The sequence below is a fragment of the Toxoplasma gondii genome, chromosome IX (genome assembly GCF_000006565.2).
Source record: "Toxoplasma gondii ME49 chromosome IX, whole genome shotgun sequence".
NCBI lineage: Eukaryota > Apicomplexa > Conoidasida > Eucoccidiorida > Sarcocystidae > Toxoplasma > Toxoplasma gondii.
Window position 1 is genome coordinate 4,129,229 of NC_031477.1, and position 19,169 is coordinate 4,148,397.

General features: G+C 51.0%; 2 protein-coding genes across 2 annotated transcripts; both read left to right on the forward strand.

Annotated features, from left to right (window-relative positions):
• The first annotated feature begins 92 nt into the window (after positions 1–92).
• Positions 93–13,456, forward strand: TGME49_291120 (trafficking protein mon1 subfamily protein). The gene is made up of 15 exons (XM_018782137.1): positions 93–2,864; positions 3,259–3,337; positions 3,766–3,800; positions 4,496–4,565; positions 4,885–5,011; positions 5,688–5,766; positions 6,599–6,896; positions 7,195–7,268; positions 7,949–8,042; positions 8,640–8,760; positions 9,588–9,654; positions 10,262–10,382; positions 11,085–11,163; positions 11,477–11,543; positions 12,108–13,456. The coding sequence occupies exons 1-15, from the start codon at positions 1,013–1,015 to the stop codon at positions 12,200–12,202; spliced, it is 3,258 nt and encodes a 1,085-aa protein (XP_018636461.1). The 5' UTR covers positions 93–1,012; the 3' UTR covers positions 12,203–13,456.
• Positions 13,457–15,379: 1,923 nt separating this feature from the next.
• Positions 15,380–18,654, forward strand: TGME49_291130 (hypothetical protein; the record flags this gene model as incomplete). The annotated part of the gene is made up of 3 exons (XM_002368456.2): positions 15,380–17,108; positions 17,516–17,601; positions 17,713–18,654. The coding sequence occupies 3 exons, from the start codon at positions 15,380–15,382 to the stop codon at positions 18,652–18,654; spliced, it is 2,757 nt and encodes a 918-aa protein (XP_002368497.2).
• Positions 18,655–19,169: the final 515 nt, after the last annotated feature.

Consider the following 19,169-nt stretch of genomic DNA (forward strand, 5'->3'; position numbering starts at 1 on the left):
CAGCCGCCGACAGCTGTGTTACCTGTGTTTCCAGAGTTTCTTTGTCACAATTGTCTGTGTTTTCGCATAAATTTAGATTCTTTATGGGCCACCAGAGTGTCATTTTGCTGGCTTCTCCTCGGTTCTTTTTCCATGTTTTCCCCCCGTTCCTTAATTCACGTCGCGGACGGGCTCACAGTATGCTTGAAGAAGGCATCTAGCTCGGGAGATACCGTTTCTGCGTGGTTCGTTGCTCGGACCTTCATAGCACGCGCTCGGTTGTGTGTGCGCGCGACTTTCTGGAGCAGGAAAGTACCGAAGAGTCCTCGTCTGCGAGTGTTGTGTCTCAAAATTATCGAAACGGTTGCTGGCGGCTGAACCGTCCATTTGCTTCTTCAGTTTCACGTGCGACTCTGCGCCGAGCCCGGATCGCGGGGGCACCGTCCTGCTTGGTGGACAGCTTGCTTCGACGCGTTGTCTTGCTAATAACTTCTACCGTATTCCCCCTCTGTGTGGCTACAATCGTCGTATGCCAATCTGTCTTGCAAAAACCTTCCGTAGTCCTCTCTGTCTAGATAAACACCACGGCACTCCACTCTTGCTAACGAATATACCATACTCTCCTCTGCCTGCCTAAAGTCATCGTATGCCAGTCTGCGTTGCTCCATTCTATCGTATTCCCGTCTGTCTCACTAACTCCACCGTATTCCTTTCTGTTTTGCTAGACTATGTTCGCTTCTACTCTGAAGCTCCCCTCTGGCGAACGTCGTCTGTATTCCACTTTGCCAGTTGGAGTTTTTTATCCAGATCGACACTGAGGCACGACCGTGTGGCTGGAGAGCAACCTTGTTTCTGGTCTTTTCCGGCGTTTATATGAGACGGGTGGGTTCCCGCCCTCGACTCGCTCCGGGCGGCAGACCGTCGTTCGTCAACGTTTTCGGGGCCTGTTTCGGAGGTGTGACTCGATGACTGCCTGACTGAAGCTATCGTTCTTTGCGTCTCGCTAGGACGTCTCGTTTGCTCTTCGCTCAAAATGCCAAGCGGTCTGCAGAGAGCTGCGGACGGTGCGCCGTCTTTGGACCCGTCAGTCAAGCACTCTCAAGACAGCTCGGTCAACCCCGTCAACGTCTGGAGTCTGTTCGACGAAGCCGCGATAGTGGAGGGGGAAACCGAGGTCTGTTGCGAAGAAGGAAAACCTTCAGGTGGTCCGGTGTGTCGCGAAGCGTCCTCCCCGGGCTCGCCCAACTTTTTCTCGAGTTCTGAGCCGGCGCTGAGACTAGACAGGCCTTCCCCCGCTCTCCACCCCAGGCCAGACGCCCGAGAAGAGTCTCAGAGCGATGAGGAGTTCTTCGACGCCCCTGCAGACAGACAGGCGCTTCTAGAAGAGGACCTCCCGCCAGCCACGGCGGTGTATGCAAGCTCACCCGGCGCCGAAGTCCTAGAAACGCAAGCAGCACTCGAGCCGCCCATCCCCGATGAGAGAGCGTCTGTGGCGTGGACACCTGAGGCGTTGGAGCTGTTGGGGTCTTCGTCCCCTCTGTCGAACGGCTTTAATGCCGCAGGAGGTCGCCCAGGCTGCGATAGAGGTACTCTTGGTCGGGTGGGAGAGGAACCGGTTGGAACGACAGCTTCCGCAGCTCCAGAGAGAGCTGCAGAAGACTCCCGATGCTGGTCGGGTGCATTCTACAGCATGGAAGGCGACGGGATAAGTCGACAGGGCACCAAGTCTCTTGAAGGATTTTCGACTCCCATTCTCCAAAGTTCGGATGCCTTCGACGCCGACGACTGCCTGGCGCCGCTGCAGGAAACTGGCGAGGCACACCCGCAAGAAAACCTGGTAGCTGACGCCGCGTCGTCCATTCTCTCCGGCAGTGGGTCTGCACTGCCGAGGCCGCTGGCGGCAGACCCGCGCGACAGGGCAGATGTATACCTGACGTCGCCGGGAGGCCGCGAGCGAAGCCCAGGTCCGGAGAAGGATCTTGGGGAAGGTGGCGAGTGGGAACACAAAGACAGGATTTTTCCGCCTCTCTCGGCATCCGGTCCTCTTCTCCACCAACCTGAGCTGTCGCCTGCCTCCTGTTTGCGTTCTACCGACGTCTACCTGTCTCCGTCTGTCCACCACGTCAACGGACTCCCCGAGGGAGGTGCGAGTTCGAGAGAAGAGTCTTTCGATGCGGAACTGCCCCCGGGGGTGGCGACGCTTACGTCTGGAGCTGGGAGGAACTGTTCTCTTCCTGGGAACGCTGAACACCCTCCACAGTCGGATTCTTCTGCTTCTTCTGCCCCTCTCGCCCTGCCTCTCCTGCCTCCGTCTCGTCTCCTGAATCTCCCGGACAGCGCCGTCGCCCACGCTGCGAAGGCGGCTGGCGTCTCTGTTGCTTCTGTCTCCTCTGCCGAAGGTTCGACCTACGTCACAGCGACGACGGCAGACGTCGTTGTGGTGCACAACAAGGTCGGAAAGAGTCCCGCAGAGAAGAAGCGAGCAGCGGGAGGGTCGGTCGAAGTTGAGGAAGGAGTGCTTTCGCGGGGGCCGCAGGCGAGAGAAGGCAGAGGCAGGGAGAGCGAGGCGGAAGCAGGAGAAAGGAAGCGGGAGTTTGCGACAGAGACAGACCTTGTGGGAGGGGGAACGGCGGACGGAGAAAGCGACGGGGATTCTAGGATGCGCAGAAAAAACGAAGATCAACCCAGTGCACATGGTGCTTTCTCAGCTCGAGGAGAGGAGACAGCGGAACTCGAGGAAGAGGACAAGGGAGAAGAGTCTCCTCGTTCATCCTTCAGAAAAGTCGAGAAATCCGACGCAACAGACACCGGAATGGTTGCGATGCGTGTGCAACCTGGAGCCTTCACTTCTCAAAACTCACTGGCTAAAAAGAAAATGCATCAAGGTGCGAAAGAGTAGCCGTGCCGAGTTGTTGACCGGATCCAAGTTCTATTGTTATACCCACTGTAGTACATATCTGAGGAAGGCAGAGCAGCTATCATATTGAATTGGATTCATCTTCTGCAGGTATGGATATCGCACTACTCGATACATATATATTTATATATATGTATAAGGCGCAAAGCCCGCGAGCGGGTGGCAGAGAAGGTCTCGTCTGAGACATCTGCGAGGGAATGGCTTTGTGTGTAGAATGCTCACGCATGTACGTGTATAGTTACAGTGAGTGTGTGTGTCTACGCAAACAGATACTCACACGTAGGATTTCGAGATTCCTGACGCTGAGTTTGCTTTGATGAAGGCGTTCTCTGTGTTTCGGCCCCAATCGCTCTTCTTTGTAGATGACTCGGACCCCGCGTGGTACATGCACAAGCGGCATGTCTTCATCTTCACTTTTTCGGGGAAACCTGTTTATTCGAGGTGAGCTCGGCGGACTTCGCAGCTTTTTTTGAAGGATGTGAGGAATATTCTGGAAGCTGTGTAGGAATGAACGTATTCGGTGGAACGTTTCCGCGAATTAAATCCTCTTCTGAACAATTTAAGAGGGAAACACCTCTGTGACTGTGTTTCATAGTTGAAACGTCATTTCTCTTGCATGTCATTCAAGGGAGCTTCACGAGCTCTGTCGCATCTTCTTGCGAGAGCGTCTCTGCCGCCACCACGGAAATGGGTGTATTTGTGCCCTTGTCCCTCATACGAAGACCCTTATTGTTCATGCGATACGTCTTTTTATGCACTGTCAATTAAAGTTAGTGTAAAAAGTTACGACTTCCCTCCTGAAGACGGAAACGCCGTGAAAGTCGACTGCATACTCTCCGCGCCTGACCCTGTGTGTGTGTGTGTTGCAGATACGGCAACGAGGAACGTTTGAGTGCTTTCACAGGTACGTGGGTATCTTCTCCTTTCTCTTTAGCCTGTCGAGAACAGAACAAGCGATTTCTGCCCCAAATTGCCGAGGCAAAATGCGACATTTCCGTCTCCAGTTGGTGCATGCATGGACTTCAACTGCCCTTGCAGCTAGGCAATCGGAGCACCGGTTCTCAGCAGAGTCTTGAGTGCTCTACAATTTAGAGAGACGCACATCTCTTCCAAGCTAGACTGCCTGTTGCGCCGTTGAATCCATCGTCAGAGCGATAGGAAAAGGAGGAATTTTGACTTTTCCCGAGAGAGATCCGGGGATTTGTCTTATATGAGGGCGTTCGACTGCTTGCCCTTTTTATTCGGTACGTTTTTCTCGCTCTTCCAGTGGGGATGTATTCATGTCCTCGGTTGTGTTCATCAGGATGCCAGTGGAAGATCTGTGACGGTGAATTGCATTTGACTGGCGTAACAGCGTTGTCTGTAACGTTCGCGTTCAGCAGCTTCGCAAGTTGCTGTCGTACGGTCTTCGTGAGTCTCACAGGTGGCGCCACTGTGCAAACAGCGAACGTTTTCCGGAAGCCTCACAGCAAAAGGCAGTTCGTCAAGAATTCGTGAACCGAAACAGACAGTCATTGGATGGGTTGTCGTTCGGCTCTACATAGGCATCTTCTCGACTGTTCACAAGAGCGACATCGAAACTGTCGTTGGTTTCTTCAGGAGCACTTTCCGCAATTGTTTCAAAGATGGAGAGCTTCTTCTTCTTCCAAAAGAAGAACGATTGTTTAAGGTTAGTCGAAACTCCTCTAGATATCGATCTTTTATTTCCTTCTCCGTGTCCATCACTTCTGCACAATGCTTCTGGCAGAACGAAGCTCACAGCTATGCCTTAGTCTCTTGCTCTTTGTTCTCTGCTCAGCCTTTTCTTTTCTGCTCGTCCACACTTTCCAACGTCCGGCGTTGGCCGCCCGGCCCTCGGTGCTGCATTGAACATCTCCTCCATTCCGCGAACTGTCTCGGGAGGTCGCTTTGACCGTCTTTGTCTCGTTTTTCGCCTCTTTGCTTCCTCTTTTAGTCTTTGGGGTTTCAGCCTTCCCGTTTCTCCTCAGATGCATGAATGCGGGAGACAGACGTTTCGTCTTCCTTCGACGCGGCCCTCTCTACCTCGTCAGCATTGACTCCACCTCCGGAAATGTCCAACAAATACGCAGCGCCCTCATGCTCGTGCACAGACAGGTAGGCGTTATTTTCTTGGACGCCACAACTATCGATGTCTTGCCTGAACGATCTTTGTCACAGCGCAGGGTGTCCAATTGGTTCTGCCGGCCCAGTTCGTTCTCGCATCACTTGACTGGAAGGCTGAGGATAACTAAACGTGTATCATCCGACTTGGTGTTTCGTAGCGTCTTGCGCGGTGGTAAAAGTACCTCCGCCAAAAACACCGATGGTTGTTCCCTCGCAAGCTGTCTGTAAAGACAGCCGAAACGCAACTTGAGGTCTCGCGCCATATATATACACGGCAGGTCTCAACTAGCGCTGGGTTTCTTCGGAGAGTCTCGGGAATCGCGTATGCTTGTGTAATCTTATCACCACTGAGGCAGCCGTGGTGGACCTGGAAATAAATCTGCTTGTGGCTGTGCAGGTGTGCAGGCGCATCCACGCATGCATTGATTAGGAAATGAAGGAAGAAGCCTAGCGAGGCGTTTAGGTGTAGGGATGCGGGAAGGAAGGGGCAGTTTCAGGGGATTTGCTCTTTTTATCCTTTTGCTGAAACGCTCTCGTTCAACATACAAAATAGTGCCGTTCTCGTACGTTTCTGGTGTGTGTAGTCCAGAGTTTTTCATCTTTTTGCGTGTGCAAAGACACTCTCGATTGAAGACGGTGATTTCTCTCTGTTCGGTGCTCGCGACAGCTCCTCTGCATCCTCACGAAAGGCATCGAGAAGACACTCTATAGTCGGCCGAACTTTGATGTCCGTCCTCTTCTTGGAGGTGAGAAGATGAAAAAACTGTAATTCCTTTTTCCTTTTTCTACTCAAAAACTCACCCGTTCTCTGACCATATGTCGACCCACGAATTGCTGATCAATGAACAGGCGGACCCCTTACTGGGTAAAGCCTTATCAAGTGTGTTCTCGTTCCCGGTCGCTCTGCAGGAGACAGAAGCAGCGAAAGTTCTCATGTGTGGAATTCCTTCCTCTCGCTTTCCGCTTGTCCTTATCGTTGTGCATCGGTCTCCACGTTCCAAAGAATCTTGGTGTTGATTCCTGCTGAAGGGCACCTAAGCAGGGGAACCAAGTGTTGTTCTGTCTCTCGTCCTCTGACTTTCCCCAAGAAAACTGCACGCGCAGCTATAGATATATAGATATATAGATATATATATATATATATTTTATATATATATTATATATATTATATATATAATATATATATATATAATTCTGTGTACGTGCATGTATGGATATCTTGTGGCCACATGCGCAAGACAAGCCAGAATCTGGTCCGTGTATTGCGTACAGTTATCCACTACGCAGGAGACTATCAATGTGAATGTCACGATATTTGTAGAGCTTATGTGCAACATTGTTGCTTTACCTACTATTCGCTGGACACCAATATGCTGCATGCGTGGATGTCTTTTTCGTCTAAATGCAGCGCGGCAGATCTCTGGGGGATCGTCGGTTTCCTCTGATCGTTTCTTCTTCTTACGGTCCTCCTAGAGACGCAAACAAGTGACTGTGCGCGTTAAAACTACTTTTCGTATCTGTTTCCTGTGTCTATAACCTGGAGACCTGGTTTCTGGATTTGCTCCTGTGCTTCCCCAGGCACGGACGGGATCCTGCGGAGTCTTCTCTCGCACTACTCGTCCTCCTTGCTCTCCGTCTTGTACGCTGCGTCGTCTGTCCCTGCTGCCGCTACCTCGCAGTCCCGCAAACTCACTGTGTCTCTTTCTTCGCCGTCTGCCAGCCCACAGAAAGGCCAGACAGGGTCGACGGAGAACGAGGAAGCTCTAGAGGACGCGGTCTTGGCTGAGAAGGGAGGTTTCGAGCCTCTGCCCTTGAATGCAACGATGCGCCACATCGCGAACAACATGCTGAAAACCTACGGGACTTCTCATGTTCTGTAAGAACCGAGTTAAACATGTTCGTGGAGCTTTTCTGTGGACCAAAGGGGTGACCTATCTCCAACAGAGACGTGCCACTTCGCAAGTATATAGGGCGTCTGTAGGCATGCGGACGTAACCCCAGTTCATGAATCTAAGTACACGTTCCTATATAAAGAAGGAAGGATGGATATCTACGACGATCTCTCCCGACTGGAATCTACCGTGCATGGTCGCCTTCTGCGGCGAGTTTCTCTTGCCGTTCTTTCCGGTACTTTTCTTTTTTCTTCTTTCCCTTTTCGACTTGTCCTCCTACAGTGCAGGTCTGATCCTGGCGGATCATCGCGTCGTGGCAATGTCTCTCGCAAAAAACTTCGTCCTTCAGCCTACAGGTATATCCCCTTGCAAACAATGGAAATTTCAGTCCTTTTGTGTCTAACGGAAAGCGCTGTCTCTTCCCTCGTCTCTCTGTGAGGTTTCTGGGGAAACAATACATTCTGCGAGCAGGCTTCACTCAAATTTCCTCGCTGCGCAGTTTTGCACATCAAGGCAGATGTCGACGTCTATCTAGGTGGACATACTTCTGTCTACGGAAACGCATGCACGTGTGCACTTTTTGCAACATTTCCCTTTTTTATCCATTCAAGAACTTTCAAAACATGTTTTCTGTTCCACGAACACCGCGTGCGTCTCCGTTTTTGTCGTAAGACCTCCATCACCGCCGCGCATGGTCAACAGAGAGGAACGTGGGCACAATGGATGTCAAGAGACATCTCGTGTGTGAGGAAGTGTCAGTGTGCTTGAATAAGTCAAACGAAAGTTGTGCAATTCCCCAGTGTTTCGCAGGACCTGCGTGTGGACATGCGGTTGAGAAGTTGTTCAAGTCGTGCTCACATGTCTGGTTTCGTTTCGCTCTGCGTACTCTCTCCGGTGCGTTCCTCGGAGAGATCCTACCACGGGATCTGCATGCATTTCTGGGGTGCCAAGTCACTGCAGTCATCACAAAGAGTCCGATTATGAGACGCACGCCGCCCCGTTCTTTGCGGTGGTTGCTTCGCAACTTGATCTGCAGATATCGTGCTTCTGGTGAACTTTGTCGTGGCATCTCCTGCGCTTCGCCAAGCAGAAAGTTGGACTCCAATATGTCTCCCCGGCTTCAATGATCGGTAGGTTTCTTCGTCGCGGTCGTCCAAATGCATGTGTCGCCTCGACCTCCTGCGTGGAACATTCCTGCACTTGACGCGGCTCCTCAGATTTTGAGTGATGACGACGCGACTCTTGTGGGTATTGGGAAGAGGCATTTTAGCTTTCGTGAATTCTCGCTTCTCAAGCTGACTCCGGAGACCGCCGAACGGTTCATAGCTTTCCCGATGGACTCTCTCTCTTTTGAAGCCTCTGCCATTTTCGCACATCGACGCGTTTGTCTGTTTGACTCTCTGTCCTCGTACTTAAGGACGCACGCTGTTTCCAGCCCCTTCTTGGATCTCCTTTGTATGTTTTATGTCTGTACCCACACCCACGTGGACAAATTTGTGTGCCGTCGTATTGATTTTCATGCACAGCTTTGTTCTATTTATATCGGTGGCAGAATGCCTGCATACTCAGCTCTGCATAAATGTATATATATATATATATATATATGTTTATGTGTCATTCTGCAGATACACTCAGGTTGACATGTGTATAATCTATACTTCTTGGTGTCTAGCTGTCTGCATGCCAAGCTCTGTACATAAATGTGTCTCGCTTCTTCGATTGCTCAGGGCATTTTTGTACATGTATGTTCGCTACCTGGTACCCCACGTGTGCTACATCTGTCTCTCATCGAAGAACGATGGCGATCAGTTCTTCGCTCTCTCTTCACACTGCACGAAAACGTTTGCAGTAAGTTAAGAAAACAAGTACGATCTGTCAAAAGGGAAAAGAAGTCGTGCAGTAGGCATCCACGGGTGAATCTCTTAGAACTCTAGAGGTAGACTTACCTTAATGTCCCCTCGACGTGGTTTGTCGAGTGTCATCGCAGTGCCTACGAGACGTACGGCGACGGGTCAGCAGTCAGACGACAGTTCACTGTCTGTGTCCGTGTATTGCTCACTTTCCGTTTTTGCGTATCTTTCTGCTCATCTCTTAACTTCGTCTTTACATTCTGGTGCACCTGCGGTCCCGCTAAGTATTCCAGTCATAAGTTCAGTCGTCTCCCTGCATGCAACGCTAATGTAACGCCACCGATTCTGCGCGCATTATGCTTCGAAGAGTCAAGGCACCAAAAAAATAGTGGAGAAAGGAGGTGCTAGATGTCCACATATGTGCAATAGGGCTTCTTTGTCTTTTCTTCTTCTGTCGCCATTGTCCTCGCGTTCTAGGTTCGTATACGGTGATGAACAGCTTGGAACATCAGAGAGTCCGCTGGCAGTCAGACGGCTCGTCCGTTTGTTGCTGGTGGCGTTTTCATGTTTTCGTCCATTTCTTGGGCGTCACCTTTCACTTTTTCATTCTTTGTGTCCTCGTCTGTGCCCTCCGTCTGGTTCTGTGTCTCTGCTGCATGTGCTTGCCGCAGAACCGTGCGTTTGCGTCTCTTCTTCGTCTCTTTTCGGTGTCAGTGTGTCATTCGCTCGTTGCTTTCGTTACTTTATCACTCATTTTCCTTCGGTTTTTGGGGGCTTTGCCATCTATCTCACATTGTGGCTCTGCACGTCTTTGTCACATCACAGTTGTTGACAAACACCGGCTGTTTGACTGCAATCGAGCGATCGAGGGAGTACTGCCCCTACAGTCTCCGTAAGTGACGAAATGCAGAAGCAGACACATTGAAGATGCCTGGGATTGAGTCGCTGTCTTGGGTCTGTGCTCTGTGCGTGGTCTGCCTCGGGTCTGGCTCTCTGTTTCGCCATCGTGTCGTTCCACCCAGGCTCTGTTGTGCTTTTGTTACCATTCTGGCAACTGTGTCAGAGGGGCAGTGGTGGTGTCCAGCGTGCTTTGGAAAACCACCATTCGCTTACAAGTTGAACTCACACCATACTGACTCTGGGAGTATCCGTCCGAGTGTTACTTCGTACGCAATATAAGGGTCGAAGAGGTTACATGCAGTTCCACAGGACTCCTAAATAAATAAAGACATGTCATCGGTCCGAGGGGGAGACGCCCTTGAAACACAGATGCAGCCTGTCTATATGTAGTGTGTCCATGCTCTGTCTCCTTTTGAAACCATCTGGTGATCTGCCGTTGGCTGGAGACAGCTCGGCGTTTGTTGATCCTTCAGCCTTTCATTGGGCGCCGCGCTCACTTGTTTTCGTTGTATCGAGGAAAGGTAGGCAACAGGGGTACGTTGCCCGCTTGACTTGTGAGTTCACTTCTGCTTTGTTTCTCTGTCGGCTTTCAACTGCAGCGCGAAGTTTGTGGGGGTCGCTGGCCCTCTTGCATGTTGGATTTTTTCTGCCTCCCTCGAAACAGTTCTTCTCTTCTGCGTTGTCATCGGAGATCGACACAGGGAAGCACGCCATTCGCGAGTGAGGAAGGGGGAAGTTTTGCTGAAGCTTGCGAGGTTTCTTTTCCGGAAAGAGCGGACAGAAGCGACGGACATGCACAGAAAGGGACGAGTGGAAGAGATGGTGGCGAGGAAAGAACAGAGAATCGAACGGAACATCCAGGGGCGTAGGTACCAAGAGTTTGTCTCTCGTTTTTTCACTTTCCAGATTGCAAGAAGAGTCACAGACACAAACGTCCCTCGGTTTGCGTGGGGTACTTCCTCTCTTTATCGCCACCAGCTTCTCCAGGAGTGACGGCTCTTGGTGTCGCCCTTTGACTTTCCTTCGTTTTTTCGTTTGTGTGCCTAAGCCTTTGGGGGAAAACCAAAACAGAACCACATCCCCTGGGCTGACGGTGCAAGACAGACACAAAACGAAAACCATCATTCGCTCTCTTCAACTTTCCTGATCGTCGCCAGTCCCTGAGCGTCCATCGTCACTAAAAAGAAGCAAAGAGCCGGGCAGAGGTGTCAGAACGTCACTGGGTCAAAAGCAAAGGAACGCAAGTGTTACGCTTGTACCTCGTGATGTAGCTAGCTGGTCTCTCGAAGGTCCTGCACTCTCACGTTAGTCTTTAGTTCAAAGACAGAACAAGCGGGGTGTCTCTTGAAGTTGAAGAACGGAGCAAGAACGCCGGAAGCCAGACGAATCGCGTCGGTGAGGTTTCTTTTTCGTGACCTTCAGTATTCTGAAGCTGTACGTCCAGTGCGACGAATCTCTTCAGGGCGCGAAGCTGCCTACGCATGCATACATCGAAACAGAGGTGAGGAAGCTATCTGCTATCTCTAAAAAGTTATCTGTTTGAATCGAAGAGCAACGGCGACTCACTCGGCTCTCTCCGTCTCTCTATGCTAACGTTTCTTCTCTTCTCGCCGTCTTTCGCTTTGTGCCGCTCTCCGTTCGTCCACATGAAGCCTCTGTCTGCGCCTGGACAGTTGCGTTGTCATTTTTCTTTTCGTGTTGCGAGTGTGTAAAGAACGCATGAGTGTCTCAAAGCGATCCCGAATTCGCCGTGGTAAACCGTAAATCCTCCATATGTTTTTGCCGCATGTTGTTCTTCCTGTGGCCCCCCACAGCGGCATAAAGCCTACGTATGGCGAACAGCGGAATTCCACCTTTATACGGCAGTGCCTGCGTGGATAGGTAAGAAGGTCAATGCACCGAAGAAACGAAAACGACACAATGGGTTTAAATCGCGAGCACACTGTTAAACACACGGTGTGCCCGGAATCCGCGTGCGTGGAGCGAGCGAAGGAAAAGAGAAGAGAAGAGTGTCAAGTGCCAAGAGAGGCGGGATACTTTGGCGTAGTGAGGTAGACAAGCTAGACCGATGCTTTAGAAACATGGGCAGGAAGCAGTGGACAAGCGGGGAAGCTACGAGAAGAAAAACGTACTATAAATAAAATGGTGGGGAACCTGAGTAGGACCGAAGTGGAGGAAACAACGGGTGGTACTCAGGCTGGTGTTGGCGTTTTCTGTGTGGGCTTAGTCGGTGACGGAGGTCCAGTTTTCGCATTCACTAACGACTGATTGCTGGTGTGTGTTCCGGGGGGAGAGGCGCGACCCAAAACTGTGTATCTCAAAAACTGAACAGAGACACGAGAGTCCCTACAAAACGGAATGGATCTTCCCTCGTGAGAGATAACCAGTGCGTTTTGAGTGCTACAGGAAAGCACGGCTCGTTGTTACTATGTTTTTTTCGCACAGAGTTGACCACCGTGGTGCTGGAGCAGCTCGCGAAGTGGGTCATGGATCAACGACCTTTCCTTTTCATCACCAACATACCTGTCATCTCTGGATGAGGACGCTAAGTCTTCGGCATCCTCTGGGGCCAGAATCACGGACGCATATACACTCACGCCGGGTCGGAACCCCTATGCTTGAGGTGTGGAGTCTGGAGTAAAAGGACATTCAGATGTTCGTTTCTGAACAGACGTACGAATTGAGAGCTCGGCATAAAGCTTCCACGTGTTTGCATGCAAGCTAGTTGATTCACAGGACAAGTGCGGGGCCGATCTTCCACTACAGCAGGAATGTGCACAGACGCGTTCGCGTTTTTTTACCTTCGACGCGAATGCGACTGTGGGTGATACCGGCTGTCTGGGTGTCAGGAAATAACCAAATGCAGCGGTTTTATTTTATACGGGTGCAGCAGCTCGTGTATGCTTGCATGTGTCCAGTTGCCTGTCAGTATGTGTGCATAGATTCACAAGTATTTTTAAGGATGTAAATGTGTGGTATGGAAGCCGCAAAAGCCACTCGCGCGGATAAATCTCCAATTCTTTTCGTATTTGAAGGGACGACCGAGGAAAAATTCGAGAGAAGGAATGCGAGAGCGATTCGGAGAGTGGAGCTCGTGCGCAGACTCTGTGATGGAAATAAACGTTTTCAACAAAGTTCCAAGGAAACAGTGGGAGTTGGAGTGTTCGCCTGCGGAGTTGAAAAGAGGGAGGAAGAGAGACGGGAAGACAGAGTCGTTGAAACAAAGGACTGGGGGAAGGGAACGTGGGCAAGACTACAACTGTCTGTTGACAGTAAAGACGATCACATAAAATATAAGTGTTGTAGTAAGCCATTCGCAGTTTAGCCGTATGAAGGCGTAGACTTAGGCATGCATGGCTTGATCTCAGAGCTAAGCATATGATGCATGTATTTCTGGACTTGGGGGGAGGGGGATGAAAAGGGCAGAGATGGAATGTTTTTGTCGGAGTGAATCGGGAGGGTCGAACGCTTCTTCAGAGAGAAACCCCGCAACCTGGTTAGTTTGGTTGTGCAAGTTCGTGAAATGAAAAAATGACACGAGCAGTCCACGCCATGTTGTCAGGTTGTGCGTGGACGGGTTAGTCCTTCCTCTTTCTGCCTTTAAACTCTTTTTTCCGTGTGACACGCACTGACCGCTGGTTTGTGTCTCGTTCTACGATGAGACACTTTCAGCATTGTTGTGGGGGACCAGGAGGTCGGAGAGAAAGTGCGGTGTTTAGGGTCTGGGGCCTTTCTGTTCGGCCTGGTTTTTGAAGGCACACAACTTTGAACCTCTAAGATACGCTCGGTGTGGCCTGCAAAGCAGAAAGACATCAATGTTTTTCTGTTGGCAATAGTGACACAGAAAACAAGCGACCTCACAGGTACTCTTGGGACCACTCGTTCAGAGTGTGCAGTTGTTTTCCTGCGTTATGTGAGAGAGCGACGAGTGAAAGAGGAATACAGTGGCCTAGAGCCGAAGGGGTAGAAATCCCTAAAAGGTATCGGTATGATGTGGTAAGTTGTTTCCAGGTACTTTGCAAAAACGAAGGAGGAAAGACACTGGCTGGCTCACTGCATTTCTGTATGTTGGGAGGAAACCAGCAGGAACGGCCAGGTACTTTCTAGTTTCGATACGTTTTCCTCATAGCGTGAACCGTTTTCGTCAAGTCGCATCACACTGTCACCGTCAAAGCTAGGCTGCACGGAAGGCGGACGAAGAGACACACCTAGAGAAACAAATCAGTGAGATACGAAAGTAAATGACTGCCGGTGGAGACAAGTAAAGACCAAGTATTTAGTCGGATTGGGGGAATATGTAGTGACATGGTGCTTTGTAAAGGTGGAAACGAAGATAGCAAACTGCACAGAGGAAACTTTTTCGTGGGAATAGGTTGTGGAAGCTTGTTTTCTGCACGAAGTCGTGCAGGAAATGACTCCGTAGGTTCCAGCGTCGTGCTACCTCAGGGTAACTAGAAATGTCATCTGGTACACATCCCAGGAGTTTTAGTGAACAAGAGAGTGACGGACAGATTCTTTGTGTGCAGCACAACAGGGATGTTTTTGAAACTTATGCCAAAGCCCTGAATTGTAGTGGATGAAGGAAACAGAACGTTTTCATGCGTTTCCTTTTTCGTAGGAATGGACAGTCGCAGACAAAGGACTGTACAAGAGCTTTTGTGCATTGAGTTATTTAGGGAATAGAAAGAGTGTGCAGCAGTGTTGACTTGCGAAGGCGAAGAAGGCAGATCGAGGCGATAGCTACAGCATCGGTGGCGGAGGCTGGTGAAGGGTGTTGAATACGTAGAGTCGACATGCCAGTGGAAGAACACAGAGCAACACAGCATGCATATAAGCATATACGGTAGACAGCCTAGACTGTCGAAAACGAGAAACAGAGCTTGTTTGGTGTCCGAATACCGGCAGGTAACAGGGAAAAAGGGAAAAATCAAAAACGAGTTGTCCGTGGGGCAACACACACGGTGATTCTGAGGTAGTAAAGTTGCGGCTGCAGCCCCAGCCGTGCGCGTTGCCAAACTTTTTCGTTGTATGATCTTTATGACTAAGGGATGTAATTTCCTTCGCCGTGGGGGGTCTTTTGACTTCAAGGTCCAACCATCCAGCACACCCCAGAAATTGTAAATCTCAAGCAGTGGCATTAGCCCTCGCAGCCGGCGATTCTCATTCCTCCCAGGTGTAGAGTGCAAGATGGGCCAAAGCGCTCTCCGCCGCCGCACTGTAGCGAAGCGCTAACATCAAGTTGCACAGCTTGGGGGACAAGCCTGACCATTCTTGCACTTGGAAAGCACGGCGCTCACGTGGAGTGTCTCGAGAGCAATCAAATGTCACGGTAGAGCCGCAGCGTAGAAGTAAAGGGGAGGCGAGGCATCCATCAAGAGAGATACCATTCATTCTGCCAGGGGAGGAGGGTAGGGAGAGAGCGAGAGAACTTTACTTGTCACTACAAGTGGACTGGTGAATAATCTCGAGATGCAAAGAACTGCGGCGCGGCGCAGACGCGTTTTGACGTGTTGATGACAGAATACGGTTTTCGCAAGAAGTGGTCGTTTCCTTTTCGAATAGAATGCGCAGGCCCCCATGACCAAAGAAGAGTGCCTTTGAGGAGTGCTGCGTTCGTTTCCTCTATTCTTTTTTCGAACAAGAGCAAGTTCGGATCACTTCAGCAGAAATGCTACAGCAGAAGAGCAACGCACGACCGTAGCCCTTCTGTCGGGAAAATGGAACGGAAACAGGAAGGGATGTCTCAGATAGAGAACGCCTTCTACGGTTGCAGTGCCACGGCACACTTTGAAAATGAAAAAGACCTCGACCGGCAACTACAGGACAATGACGTAGACGAATGTGCACAAGGCATGGGCCGACGTCACGTGGGTGAGACGCTACAGAATGTGGGAGAAACATGGGAAAACACCGGCCGCGGTCTACAATCAGAGAAAGAAGCGGACGAAGCTGAGGGAAACGTAGTAAAACAGACTTTACTTAGTCGAGACCCTTCGACAGAAGCTGAGGATGATCGTATGAAAGCCGCAAGGGAGGGCTGGGAGCGGGAAAACCAAGGGAAAGAAGAACCGAGTGAGCATCGTCAAAGTGTTTCTAACATTGAGTCAGGAGGGGACCAGCAAAGGAGCCCTCATGAGGAGTTAGAGACAAGACAACTTGATCCCTTGACAGATTACCAAGAAGCGACCCCCGCAGACAACGAAGAACAGCCCCGTGAAAGGGATTGTGATGATCGAGAGGAACACAGTGTGCACCCATCAGACGACGAAGTTCAACAACAATCACATCAGCCAGAGCAGGTAGAGAGTGAAGAGGAAGCAGAAGAGGACCAGAAGGATGCCGCTAGCGGGGTAACAGGTTTCCTTCTGAAGGAGGATTCTGGAGAGTATTACGCTCGTTCCAATGATGTGGATGGGGATGAAACGGAGACCAATTCTGGCTGTCACGGTTGGAGCAACTCTGTACGGCGCTGTTCGCCGGGAGCCGCTAAAGAAGCGACACCTTCACGAACGGCTCCATCTTCAAAAGCCGGTTTGTATCTTCGGTTTCGGACCATTGCCTCGATTGTTGATTGCCTTCCAAGTCTGCAGGACCCATCTGCCCGACGTTATGAGGCGGCCACTGTGGCTGCAGAGATCCTCGAATCTCTTGAACAAAGAGCAGAGAACTTGCTTGTCTACAATACGCGAATCGTTTCCCAAATGAAGAAACGCGTAGAAAGTGGTCGGACCAGTTCTGGTCAGAAAGGCCGCCTTCGCTTCGATTCTCTGCCGGACGCAATCGAAGAGGACGAGCACACCATGTATGGTCAGTGGAAGCTCAGAGAGGAGACCGCCGCAGAGGCGGCTAGTGGTCTGCTTCGTGCACTCGGGGAATCTGCCCTAGAGAAAATTGCTTCGCAAGACGTTTACAGGACAGAAGGCAATGGGCAACATAGGACGCCTTACGCCCCGGAATATGGGGAAGATCCAACACAGGAAGAGCACAGTCCGTGCATGGAAAACCCCAGTAGTAGATTATGTTCTGGAGAATCTAACCAAACTGTCGATTCCGAACTGGAAGAAACAAACTTGCAGGAGGAAATACACGAAGACATTTCAGCCATGTCAGACGAGAAAGCGGCCAAAGAATTCGATCTCTGGCTTGGCAGGACTACCAAAATACCGAAGGATTGTCCCCCGATGAAACGAGAGGGTGAACCAGAAGTATCGTCTGTTCTTGAAAAAGCACTGGGACACAGTGTCTCAAGAATGTTTCCGCAGAAGGAGGATTTAAGCATGAATCATGATCTAGGAACATCGTGGGGGGGGAAAACAGCAGACGTCACTTTTGCTGCCATCGACACCCTCGATACCTCAGCGAAGGCAGCTGCCGCACGACAGCTGGTCACGCCGTCTTTGAAGCAGGAGAAACTATGGCAGTTGTTCGGACGAGACACTGAAGCAGGTATGGTCTTGAGAAAGTTACCAAAAGCTGTTTTTGTTCTAGACGAGACGCAACTGCAAAGCAGCGTCTTTCAGATTTCTATGTTTCCGTAGTGCTTCCGCGTTCCTTGCTGGCTGCGTATCTTCCTTCTCATCTGTGTTGTTGCCTGATCATATTACGAAGCTAGGATGAAGAATCAGATCGGTGCAGACTGGTCGTACGCATGTAGGCCGGCAGAGAATGAAGTAGCCGTGAGTTGAGTTCGCGTGCGTTTACATTGATGCAGAGGCCCTCTCAGGCAGCCGACGAACTTCCATTCCTCTCCACTTTCTTCTGGGAAAACTAGACCTCCTCCAGCTACACACTGTCTCCACACTTTCTTTTACTCACTGTTTCCGTGTGTCTTGTCTCCTGGTTCCCTCGACCAGGCCGTTTGCTGCACCAGCTGTACGCATCCAGGGCAGCAGCGCTCGGAGCTTTCGGCATTGTCTATCCGGTGCCAAAGATGAACAAAGTAAGCAGAAGACAGTTTTTGACTAGCCGACAAAGTGTAACGTGCTACATAGACAATCCATCACTACGAGTTTTGCTTCCCACGTCATTCTCTGTGTAATGATCAATTCAGGACTCGAAGAGTAATCCAAACTTCCTGATTCGAGATTCGAAGAGCTCAAGCATCATTTCTTCGCGAAGAGGGCATCCCCGAAGGGTAAAGGTTTCTGTTCCGCGCGTTGGCCGCCACCCCGTTCCTCAGACTGATGGAGACCTACACGGTCACGCAGGCTGCGGTTGTTGCTCACTAGCCGACTCCGGCCGTCCGAGTGACTACGTAGGTGGAAAGCGTTCTCTGGCGAAGATTTCCAAGGGGATGGAGCAGCAACGAAAAGAAATTCTAGCCGAAGCTCAGGCAGCGGCTGAGAGGGCCGCAACTTACAGTCGACACGGGCAGATACGAGAGCGCGCAAAGGAAGCTTTGCAAGAAGCTTTCTACTTCGAGGAGTGCCGGACTCTCCCTGCAGCTGCTCGCCTACCTGCGCTGCCGAGACAGGCACGCCAGCATCTTCTTCAGACATCACGAGCGGGTGGACAAGAAAAAAAAGGCCTGGCAGGAACCCCATTCACGGCCAAGGTGGCGACAGGTGGCTCGACAGCCGCCAGGAGAGCGAGAGAGTGGGGAAAGCAGCAGACGGACCCGGAGGAGGCAATGAATAGAGAACAGAAGCTCCTGTTTGATCAAACTTTGCACGAGATCCGGTACCGAGAGGAGAGACTGAGGAAACTCCGGGACGAACTGCCTGACGACGTTCTCACCGCCGCTGCCTGCCCGGAGTCACGAGGTGTCGCCGCTCGCCAGAAAGGGGCATTTCAAGCAGTCCAGGTTCGGGCCATTCAGATGGGACGTTACGAACGAGTGAAACGAAAGGTCCAAGAGAACCTCCGCGAGGAAAGCAAACTCGTGAAAGAAATTGCCGAGCGCGTGCGAGACCTCCAGACTCTCAGCCGGCTTAGCGGGGAACAACTGCACCAGAAAACTGGTGCCCTTGATCGAGCACCGCCTGAGGCGTAACAGCTCCTTTGGTCATCCACGTTGAAACCATATAGGCTATTGTCTATATTCGTATTATTCCCTGAGTTCGACACCATTGGTGACTGGTGGGTCGCTTCAGAGGTGCTGTCTTCCTATATTGAGCACAGACAGCTTTCTAGCATTCTTCTTGGAGGCTTCGCCTGTTGTCAGAACTCTCTCCTTTCTCGTTCCATGCTAAACTTCACCCAGTCTGCGGCATACTGCAGTCCCTCAACTAAGGCCGGTCCAGGAGTCACAGATTCATTTGGAAATTGAAGAGCATTTGCGACGCCTAGACATGCGTGTACACTGTTAATCCGCTATGGCATTCTGCCTATAAGGACGGACAGTTGCCGCCCGAACTCCGGAGAAATAAATTCACGACTCTTTCCCCTCTTGTTTGTCGGAGGCCTGCCTTCGCGCTTACAGGGTTCCCGCCCGAGGAACCACTTCACCTCGGTCGCCAAAGACACGATTTGTTGCGATACAAATATGCCTGTCCCAATCCTTTCTTG

What these genes read in the sequence shown, in the direction of transcription:
- TGME49_291120 (XM_018782137.1), top strand. Translation starts at nt 1,013, where the DNA reads ATGCCAAGCGGTCTGCAGAGAGCTGCGGACGGTGCGCCGTCTTTGGAC. An exon ending in GGGAAGCACGCCATTCGCGA is followed by an intron (nt 10,383 to 11,084) that starts GTGAGGAAGGGG and finishes CGTGACCTTCAG; the next exon opens with TATTCTGAAGCTGTACGTCC. An exon ending in ATGCATACATCGAAACAGAG is followed by an intron (nt 11,164 to 11,476) that starts GTGAGGAAGCTA and finishes GGCCCCCCACAG; the next exon opens with CGGCATAAAGCCTACGTATG.